Genomic DNA, 11,827 nt, shown 5'->3' with positions numbered 1-11,827 from the left:
ATATATATATATATATGTATGTATAAAACTGTCCCTCATGCCCTTCATGACTGCCAAATTAGCCTTTATTTCTGGTTCCTCACCCATAACAAAAAGGTTTTGTGCAAACAGAAGCAATGTAGCCAAAATTAGAAGGGAGGCAGAAAACTGGGGGAAAAAATTACAGCCAGTATTTCTGATAAAGGCCTCATTTCCAAAATATATAGGGAACTAAATCAAATTTATAAGAATGTAAGTCATTCTTCAACTGAGAAATGGTCAAAGGATATGAACAGGCAGTTTTCTGGTAAAGAAATCAAAGCTATCTATTGCCATATGAGAAAATGCTCCAAATCACTATTGATCAGAGAAATCCAAATTAAAACAACTCTGAGGTACTACCTCAAACCTATCAGATTGGCTAATATGACTAAAAAGTAAAATAATAAATGTTGGATAAGCTGGGGAAAATTGGAACACTAATGCATTGCTGGTGGCACTGTGAACTGATCCAACCATTCTGGAGAGCAATATGGAATTTTGCCCAAAGGGCTATGGTACTATTCATAGCCTTTGACCCAGGGTTACCACTGCTAGGTTTGTATCCCAAAGAGACCATAGAAAAGGGAAAAGGACCCACATGTACAAAAATATTTATAGCAGCTCTCTTTGTGGTGGCAAAGAACTGGAAATTGAGGGAATGCCCATGAATTGGGGAATGGCTAAACAAATTGTGGTATATGAAGGTAATGGAATACTATTGTGCTGTAAGAAAGGAGGAGCAGGAGGTTCAGAGAAGCCTGGAAGGACTTACACGAACTGATGCCTACAGAGAGGAGCAAAACCAGGAGAATGTTGTACACCGTAACAGCAACATTGTGTGATGAACAAAGGTGATAGACTTGGCTCTTCTCAACAGTGCAATGATCCAAAGCAGTTTCAAAGAACACATGATAGAAAATGTTCTTAACATCCAGAAAAAATAACTGTGGATTATGAATGCAGATTTAACCATACTGTTTCTACTATTAGGCTGTTTTTTTTCTCCTCTTTTGAGGTTTTTCTCTTGTGCTCTGATTCTTCTTTCAAAATGCAGATGTTTAATGTGATTGTACATATATAACCTTTCCAACTTGGGAAGGAGATAGGGAAGGGAGGGTGGGAGAAAAATTTGGAACTAAAAATCTTATGTAAACAAATGTTGAAAACTATCCTTATATGTAACTGGAAAATAATGAAATACTTTTATTTATTAAAAAGAAGACCTTGGAGTTGATTCAATGTGGAAGGGGAAAGGAAGGAACCTATCTTTCCATTCTGCTGTCTACAGAAAATCTGTGCAGAAATCAGATTTGAGATTGCATTAACCTAAAACCTCCATGTTTTTATAGCATTCCTTCTTAGAAACAAAGGAGTGTTCTCAGCATGTCTAACCTGTCAATCCCAAGAAGTCAACCAGAAGTATGAATTCTGGGGCCCACAAAGCTGGTGCAAGCAGCAAGAGTTCACAAGTTGACCTGGAGGCTTCTAAGCCAGGGGGCTTCACACCTTCCCTAGGAGACCCTCAGTGGGCGGGGCTATATCCTATAAAAGCAGTGCCTTCAGTGGCACTGAAATCTCTTCTTCGTGGTTGCTACAGAAAAGAAGCAGTTGGAGAGAGAAGAATGGCTTCTGCTATGGAAGTGCTGCAGAAACTGCAGAAGGAAATCACCTGTGGCATCTGTAGGAGGTACTTCTCTGAGCCAGTCACCATTGAGTGTGGGCACAGCTTTTGCCAAGCATGTCTCTCCTTAAGCTGGAGAGTTGATGATACCATCTTCTGTTGTCCTGAATGCAGGCAAGTGCCCCAGGTCAGGGAATTACCAGCAGTCAATGGGTGCCTATCACAGCTGACTGAAGTTGGAAAAGCGCTCAACTGCCAGTTTTTGCAGAGTGCTGAAGGACAGCACCAGTGTGCCGTTCACAAGAAAGTCCTCAAACTCTTTTGTGAAGATGACCAAACAGCAGTCTGCGTGAGATGTTCCCAAAGTCCAGAGCATGAAACTCATGTGCTCTCTCCTATAGAAGAGACTGCTCATAGATTCAGGGAGAAGCTCGAGCACATACTGACTCAGATGGAGAAGCATGTGGAGGAAGCTGAGACACTTTTTGATCAGGAGGAAGGATCTGCTGTGGACTGGCATTGGATGATCTCGGGAGAATACTACAGACTGCATGAATTCCTGAAGGATGAAGAATTTCAATATCTTGAAAAGATGAGGCAAGAGAAAAAGAAAAACCAGGACAGAATATCCCAGCATATGCATACCCTTCAGGGTCTCATACAAGATCTGCAGGAAGCTGGCCACCAACCCAATGTGGACCTGCTACAGGATGTCAAGCAGCTGCACGAAAGGAGTGAGTCACTGTTATCCCAAAGGGCCAAGGCTATCACCCCAGAACTGACAGAATGCCCAATCTCTGGAATGATAGAGATGATGAGACAATTCAGAGTGGACATAACATTGGATCCCTTATCAGCCAGTCCCCGTGTGACCCTGTCTGAGGATCAGAAGAGTGTGAAGGCTGGAGAAGGCTGGCAGGTGGAGACAGAGGATACTGTTGACTCTCCTTGCCATTATGTCTTTGCTGAGCAGGCCTTTAGCTCAGGCAGACAGTACTGGGAGGTAGATATAAGTCAACTACCTCAGTGGATACTGGGGATCCAGGCACCATACTCAAGGGGAAGGAGGGGCAGGAATGTGAACTGTTGTGCCTCTGTGTTCCTGCTTCGATGTGTCAAGAAAGAAGATGATTACTATTTGCGAACCTATCCAGGATCATTGAACCATCGGGTGAAAAGTCCTGTGCCCAGGGTCGGGGTCTACCTGGAATATACTCCTGGCACTCTTGTCTTTTATAACATTCTCCAGCGCTGCCCCATCTATAGCTTCTCCCCTATTCGCTTCATAGAGCCTGTCACACCCTTCTTTTCTCCTGGCCCCCCACTTAGAGGAACAAAGGCTGGTCCTTTAACTCTCTGTCCAGTTGACTAGCATCTTTCTGCTTGCTGCTATTCATCTCTCTGAGTGTTTCTCCACAGAGTTCTTCTCAACTCATCACCAGGCTCCCTGGCTGTGGTCCTTCAATTTCCAGCTTTCCCCTCCAAGAGGATGAGCATCACCTACTTCATGACAGAAAAGAATCCCTGGTCCCCAACTGGACACTTGCCTTCCCCACTGAGAGCTGATTGGAATTTTTCCAGTCCCATTGCTCTGGAAGATCAGGAAAAAACTACTTTAAATGATATTTAATATAAAATGAAATAAATTTTATCTTTTAATGTGAAAAAAGTATATAAAAGGCAAAAATAAAGGTTTACTGTTAAAAGTTGTGAGCTTCAAATATCTAGATAATTACTATATGTGGAACACCTGACAATGCCAGATAAATGAGATAGCATGTGATTCTCTTTTTAAAGCTGCACATATTCATTAATAACCAAAGACACTCATTTTTATAATAAGGTGACTGATGGTGATGATGATGATAGATTGATGAAACTGATGATGGTTACTGCCATATAACTTCTTGACTGGAATTTTTTAAAAATCTGAACAAAATTGAAACCGCTTTTTGAACTTCAAATAGCTTTCAAAATGATGCTTTGATGAACTGAATGTCAATGAGTGAGTAAAGTACATGAGAAATTGTTTCAATTTAAATACACACATTTACTGGCTAATCATTTAGCAACACTCATTTATGATTCATTTCAACTGTAGATAATATGTTGAGTTCATATCCTTAGAAAAAGGAGAATCAGAACCTCTTGAAAGTTCAGAAAGAATTTGAATGTGGTTGGAGATTATTTTTAGAACTTCATATTGGTCTATAAACAATATTAACAGCTGAAAAATGCCATTACAATACTTTTCATAGTATGAATGTTGACATTGGAGATATGTTTTATTGGAGACCAGATTTCAGCCTATATGGTTTCCTGAAGTAATGACAATTATAGCAAATGTGGTCTGTGGCCTTAGAAATTATTAAACAATTACTTGTTTTAGTCACTTTCACCATACATACATATGTATATATATACACACACATATATATGCATACAAACATACATACATATAAAACCATATGTACATAATTATTATACCTAATATTAGAAAATGAAACTTTTGTGGTAATATGATCAAAGCAAATGGTAGAGTAACCTAGTAGCCTCTTTTCTTCCCTAATATTCTATTGATAAACCTTAATGAGTTTTCAGCAAAGCACTTGACTTGTGTCTCCTGGTGATTCTATTCTTAAGGTTTGCTCTCTATGAGGCTTGTCCAAGTATGTGAGAAGGAATATTTTTGACAAAACATGCTTGTTCAAAAATCTGTTGCTGGAGGTACTTTAATAGCATCTATTTCCAATCTTGTACAAATGTTATCAACAAATTAAATATCAACAAATATGATTCAATGCCCACTATGTATAAGGAGTGAAGTAGAATGGAGCTATGATTAGAATCAGGAAATCTTGGACTCTTGGTACCCCATGCTATTCTATAATGCCATGTAAGTTTTAGTTCAGTGGTTGATCTTCACTAAAAGAATGATATTACCAATTGCAAAAAGAAATTAAGAAAATAATCTATATCTCCAGAGAAAAAACTGATGAACACCAAGTGCAGATTAAAGCATACCTTTTTGAAAGAATATCTTTATTTTTCTTGTGTTTTTTTGTAAAATGTCTAATATGTAAATAGGTTTTGTATGAATTTACATTTATGATTGATATGGAAAACTGTTAAGAGGGTAGGGGAGGTTTTAAAACTTTTTTTTTAATCAATTGTGAAAAGTGGGTGGAGCAAAATTATGGAGTAAGATAGTAACTTGCCTAAACTATCCCAAATTCACTTCCAAACAACTAAAAATATTATGCCTCAAACTTAATTCTGGAGCCACAGAAACAACAAAAGGACAAGGAAAAGCAATTTTCTAACCCCAAACAACTTATAAGGTTGGCAGAAAAGGTCTGTCTTACTAGGGTAGAAGGAGAGTGAAGTACAGTGCAGGCATTGTCCAGGAAAGCCAGAAGTAGACTATATACCAGAAAGACAGCAGATATAGCTCAAGTCCTGGGACAGGCCAGCAGCTAGGCCCATGCCTCCATGCAGAGACCACCAGTGAGGCCCCACATCATCAAGTGCAGACCAGCAGTAAGGCCCCCAACCCTGGTGAAGAGTAGCAATGAGGCCCCACAACCCTTGGGATAGCTCCACAGTAAATTTCTACCTATGAAACAAGCTTGAGACAGTGTCCACTGTACCACAGGGCCAGAGTCTGACAAACAAAAAGATAAAGGCACAAAATAGGCTGGAAAAATGAGCCAAAACAAACAAACAAAAAAGTAAACTGACTAGAGAAAGTTACTATTATGACAGAGAAAATCAAAGCACAAGATCAGAAAAGGACAAAAATAATACAATGCCCACAGGAAAAACCTCACAGAAAAATGTGAATTGGTCTCAGACCAAAAAAAAGAACTTCTGGCAGAGTTCAAAAAAGAATTTTAAAATTGAATAAGAAAGTTCAAAGAAAAATTGGGAAAATAAATGAAAGTGATGAAGGAGAATTGTGAAAAAGTCAAACAATTGGGAAATAAAGTACAAAACATGGAAAAATTTGTACAAACATTCACTGAAAAATAAGTCCTTAAAAAGAGGAATTGATTTGATACTGGCTAAGAAATAGAGTGGTGGATCACTGGAATAGGTTAGTCACAGGAGACACAGTAGTAAATGGCTTTAGTAATGTACTATTTGATAAACCCAAAGATTCCAGCTTATGGGATAGGAATTCAGTATTTGACAAAAACTTCTGGGAAAACTGGAAGATAGTATGACAGAAACTGGGCATAAACCAACAACATACACCTTATGCTAACATAAGGTCAAAATGGGTATATGAATTAGACATAAAAGGTGATACCATAGGTAAATTAGGAGAGGAAAGAATACTCTACCTTTCAGATCTTTGGAAAGGAGAAAAGTTTATGACCAGACAAGAGATAGAGAATATTATGAAATGTAAAACAGATTATTTTGATTACATTGAATTAAAAAGATTTTGTACAAACAGAAGCAATGCATACAAAATTAAAAGGGAGGCAGACAGCTGGGAAATAATTTTTATAGCCAGTACTTCTGATAAAGGCCACATTTCTTTTTTGTTTGTTTCTTGGTGAGGCAATTGAAGTTAAGTGACTTGTCCAGGGTCACACAGCTAGTTAAGTGTCAAGTGTCTGAGGTTGGATTTGAACTCAGATCCTCCTGAATCCAGGGTCAGTGCTCTATCCACTGTGCCACCAAGCTTCCCCTTAAGGACACATTTCTAAAATATATTGGGAACTAAATCAAATTTATAAGAATCCAAGTCATTACCCAACTGAGAAATGGTCAAAGGATATGAACAGGCAGTTTTCTGTTGACGAAATCAAAGCTATCTATTGCCATATGAGAAAATGCTCCAAATCACTATTACTTTGAGAAATGCAAATTAAAACAATTCTGAGATACCAGCTCATACCTATCAGATTGTTTAATATGACAAAAAAGGAAAATAATAAATGTTGGAGAAGCTGTGAAAAAATTGGCACACTAATGCATTGTTGGTGGAGCTGTGAACTGATACAACCATTCTTGAGATCAATTTGGAACTATGCCCAAAGGGTTATAAAGCTGTGCATACCTTTTGACCCAGCAATACTGCTGTTAGGTCTTTTTCCCAAAGAGATCATGAAAAGGGGAAAAGGACTCACACGTACAAAATGTTTATAGCTACTCTTTTTTTGTGGTGGCAAAGAATTGGAAATTGAGGGGTTGCCCAACAACTGGGAAATGACTGAAAAAGTTGTGATATGTAAATGTAATGGAATACTATTATGCTGTAAAAAATGATAAGCAGGCAGGTTTCAAAGAAACCTGGAAGGACTTACATGAACTGATGCTGAGTGAGATGAGCAGAACCAGGAGAACATTGTACATAACATCAACATTATGCGTTGATCAACTGTGATAGATTTGACTTTACTCAGCAATACAATGGTCCAAGAGAGTTCCAAGGGACTTATAATGGAAAATGCTCTCCAAATCCAGAAAAAAAAGAACTGTTGAATCTGGATGCAGATCGAACCATTCTATCTCTATTCTTTTTGTGTTTTTCTTTTTTTGAGGTTTTTCCTTTTTGTTCTGATTCTTTTTCTCATTACATGACTAATTCAGAAATATGTTTAATGTGATTGTACATATATAACCTATATCAGATTACTTGCTGTCTTGGTGGGGGGGAGGGAAGGGAGGAAGGGAGAAAAATTTGAAACAAGAAATCTTATAAAAACAAATGTTGAAAACTATCTCTACATGTAACTGGAAAATAATAAAATATTTATATGGAAAAAAAAACCTGACCACATCCTTTAGGGAGGGAAATATATATTCAATGGAATAAAGGGCATTTCAATCATTTCTGATGAGAAGACCAGAACTAATAAAAAATTTGATCTTCAAATACAGATGCATGAAAAGCTAAAAAAGAAAGAGAAAACATAAGGGATTCAGTAAGGTTAAACTGTCTACATTCCTTCAGGGAAGATGATACTTGTAACTCAAGAACTTTATCACTATTATGTTAGTTAGAAGGGGCATACATATACAGAGGACATGGGTATAAATTAATTATATTAACTTTCCCCTCAGAAATAGATAAGAAGAAAAAATAATCAGGTGACAAGAATTTTAGAAATGTTAGATCTCTGGAGAAAATTGAATGAGAATAAAAAAGAATATACCTTTTCATTTTCCCCAGCAGTACATGGCACTTACACAAAAACTGGCCATATATTAGAACATAAAAACCTCACAATCAAATGCAGAAAAACCAAACATATTAATTGCACCCATTTTAGATAATAATCCTATGAAAACTACACTCAACAAAGAACCATGGAATGATATATTAAACATTAATTGGAAACTAAATAATCTAATCTTAAAGAATGACTGGATCAAATAGCAAATCATAGAAACAATCAATAATTTCATTAAAGATAATAATGAGACAACATACTAAAATTTATGGGATGTAGCCAAAGTAGTACTTAAAAGAAAATTTATCTCTAAATGCTTACATTAATAAGACAGAGAAAGAACAAATCAATGAATTGGGTATGCAATAAAATTTTTTAAAAACTAGAAAAAGAAAAAATAAATTAAAATCCCCAATTAAACACCAAATTCAAAATGCTGAAAATAAAAGGAAAGATTAATAAGTGTGAAAGAAAACCATTGAACTAATAAATAAACCTTGGGGCATGTGTTTTTTAAAAATAAAATAGATAGCTATTAGTTGATTTGATTTTCAAAAAGAAGAAAACCAAATTATCAGTATCAAAAATTAGAGGAGTGAATTCACCACCAATAGAGAGGAAATTAATGCAATTATTAGGAGCTATTTTTCCTAATTTTATGCCAATAAACATGACAATCTAAGCAAAATGGAACAATATTTAGAAATATACAAATTGCCTAGATTAACAGAAGATAAAATAGAATACTTAACCCATCTCATCAAAATAAATGAACAAACTACACACGAACTCTCTAAGAAACAATCCCCAAAGCCAGATTGATTCACAAGTGAATTCTACCAAATATTTAGCGAACAATTAATTCCAAAACTAAATAAATTATTTGGAAAAATAGGCAAAAAAGGAGTGTTACCAATTTTTATATGATGCAAATATCATTCTGTTACCTAAATGAGGAAGACTGAAAACAGAGAAAGAAAGATACACACTCATTCCCATAATGAATGGTTATGTAAAAATAAATAAATAAGTAAAATGCATACAGTGAGTGCAACAATATATCACAAGGATATTACTAGGTGGGATTTATACAATAAATGCAAAGCTGGTTCAATATTAGGAAACTAAGAATACTTAACCATATCAATAAAAAAACCACTAGACATCATTTGATTATCTATTAGATGCAGAAAAAGCCTGTGACAAAATATACCAATTCCTATTAAAAACACTAGAGGGGCAGCTAGGTGGCGCAGTGGATAGAGGACTGGCCCTGGAGTCAGAAGTAGAAGACCTGAGTTCAAATCCGGCCTCAGACACTTAACACTTACTAGCTGTGTGACCCTGGGCAACTCATTTAACCCCAATTGCCTCATTAAAAAAAAAAAAAAACACTAGAGAACATAGGAATAAATGGAGCTTTCCTTAAAATGATAAGTAGTATCTATCTAAAACCATCAACTAACATTATCTGTAATGTGGATAAAGTAGAAGTCTTCTCAGTAAGTTCAAGGCTGAAGCAAAGATGTCTATTATCACCACTGTTTTTCAATATTGTAATAGAAATGTTAGACATGACTAGGGAACCCACATCCCTAATCTATGTTCCTATACTAGGGAGCTCATGCCCCATTCACATTGTTGTGTCAAAGCACCCTTATAGTAGGGGGGAGAAGCCTAGAGTCCTACATCATGTACAATCAATAATGTCACCATATTCAGTGCACAAAAGAAAAAAGAAAGAAAATAAATGTTAGGTATGGCAATAATAAAAGGAAAATAATTTGAAAGAATTAGAATAGGCAATGAGGAAAAATAAATGTCACTGTTTGCAGATGATAAGATGGCATACTGAGAAAATCCTAGAGAATCAACTAAATTACTATTTGAAATGTTTAACAACTTTAGCATAGTTGCAGGATATAAAATAAATTGCCATAAACCATCAGCATTTCTATATATTACCAAAGTCCAGCAGTAAGAGATAGAAAGAGATATTCCATTTAAAATAACTGTGGAAAGGGCCGCCAAGTGGTGCAGTGGATAAAGAACCGGCCCTGGACTCAGGAGGACCTGAGTTCAAATCCGGCCTCAGACACTTGACACTTTCTAGCTCTGTGACCCTGGGAAAATCACTTAAAAACTAACAAAAAAATTTAAAAATGAAAAAATAAAATAAAATAACTGGAAAACCTAAAATTCTTGGTAGGCAAGACAAACCCAGGAACTATATGAACACAAGTACAAAACACTTTTCACACAAATAAAATTAGATTTAATAATTGGAAAAAAGATGAATTATTAGTAGGTAGGCTAGGCCAACATAATAAAGATGACAATGCTACCTAAATTAATTTACTTATTCAGTGTTATACCAAACTACCAAAAAATCCTTTTCTAATCCTAGAAAAAACATAAAAAATTTATCAGAAAGAACAAAAATTCAAGAATATAAGGGAATTAATGGAAAAATTTGAAGGAAGTAGCCTAAACATACCAGATCTCAAAATGTTTTATAAAATAAGAAACATAAAAGCTATCTGGTACTGGATAAGACACAGAGTTTTGAATCAGAGGAATAGTATGGCAGAAACTAGGTATAGACCAGTAACTTATACCATATATCAAGATAAGATCAAAATAGGCACATGATTTAAACATAATGTGTCATACCACAACCAAATTAAAAGAGGAATAAATAGTTTACACAGATTTATGGAGAAGAAAAGAATTTATAACCAAATAAAAACATTACTAGACATAAAATGGACAATTTTGATCATATTAAATTTTTTAAATTTGCACAAACAAAACAAATGCAACTGAGATTAGAAGGAAAACAAAAAGCAAGAGAAGAAGAAGAAGAAGAAGAAGAAGAAGAAGAAGAAGAAGAAGAAGAAGAAGAAGAAGAAGGAAAACAAAAATCTAGGAAACAATTTTAATAGCAAGTATCTCTGATAAAGGCCTTATTTCTCAAATATATAGAGAATTTATTCAAATTTATAAGAATACAAGTCACTCCCGAGTTGATAAATGGTCACAGATCTTAAGAAGCAATTTTCAGATGAATAAATTAAAGCTATCTATGGTCATATGGAAAAATGCTCGAAATCACTATTGATTAGAATTGCAAATATAAACAATTCTGAAGTACTACCTCAGACTTATCAGATTTGACTAATATTTTGTAAAAAGAAAATAATAAATGTTGGAGAAGACGTGGGGAATTTGGGACACTAATGCACTATTGGTGAGGTTATGAACTGATCCAACCATTCTGGAAAGTGTATACCCTTTGACCCAATAATACCACTTCTTGGCCTACAACACAAAGAGATTAAAAAAATAAAACACAAGGGGGACTTTTTTTGTACAAAAATATTTATAACAGCTCTTTTTGTGGTGATAAAAATTGGAAATTTAGGGGATGTCCATCAATTGGGGAATAGCTGAACAAGTTGTGGTATATGATTGTGATGGAAATTATTGTGCTATAAAAATGACAAGTGGGATTTCAGAAAAAATGGGACTTACATGAATCATTTTAAAGTGAAGTAAGTAAAATCAGAACACTATACACAGTACCAACAATATTGTAAGATGATAAACTGTGAATAATTTAGCTATTCTCAACAATGCAATGATCCAAGACAACTCAAAAAGACACATGATAAAAAACGCTACCAACCTCTAGAGAAAGAACTGATGGATTCTGAATGTAGATCAAAGCCTACTATTTTTCACTTTATTTTTAGTGGAGGTTTTTGGTCTGTGTTTTCTTTAACAACATGACTAATATGGAAATATTATTTCAAGACAGCACATGAACTACTTATCTTCCCTGAGAAGGAGAAGGGAAGTAGAGAAGAGAGAATTTGGAACACAATTTTTTTAGTGTCAAATTTTTCTACATGTAATTGTGAAGAATAACATATTATTCTAAAAATCTGAATGTTAAAAATAAATAAATTATTGAAGGTAAAAGAAAGAATTGTCT

General features: G+C 35.2%; 1 protein-coding gene across 1 annotated transcript; it reads left to right on the top strand.

Annotated features, from left to right (window-relative positions):
* The first annotated feature begins 1,442 nt into the window (after nucleotides 1–1,442).
* Nucleotides 1,443–3,014, top strand: LOC122748919 (probable E3 ubiquitin-protein ligase TRIML1). The gene has a single exon (XM_043994982.1). The coding sequence runs from the start codon at nucleotides 1,443–1,445 to the stop codon at nucleotides 3,012–3,014; it is 1,572 nt and encodes a 523-aa protein (XP_043850917.1).
* Nucleotides 3,015–11,827: the final 8,813 nt, after the last annotated feature.

This window comes from Dromiciops gliroides, chromosome 1, assembly GCF_019393635.1.
Source record: "Dromiciops gliroides isolate mDroGli1 chromosome 1, mDroGli1.pri, whole genome shotgun sequence".
Taxonomy (NCBI): domain Eukaryota; kingdom Metazoa; phylum Chordata; class Mammalia; order Microbiotheria; family Microbiotheriidae; genus Dromiciops; species Dromiciops gliroides.
This window is presented reverse-complemented; position numbering and strand designations above follow the sequence as displayed.

Coding starts and splice junctions, on each gene's coding strand:
- LOC122748919 (XM_043994982.1), top strand. CDS start 1,443: ATGAATTCTGGGGCCCACAAAGCTGGTGCAAGCAGCAAGAGTTCACAA.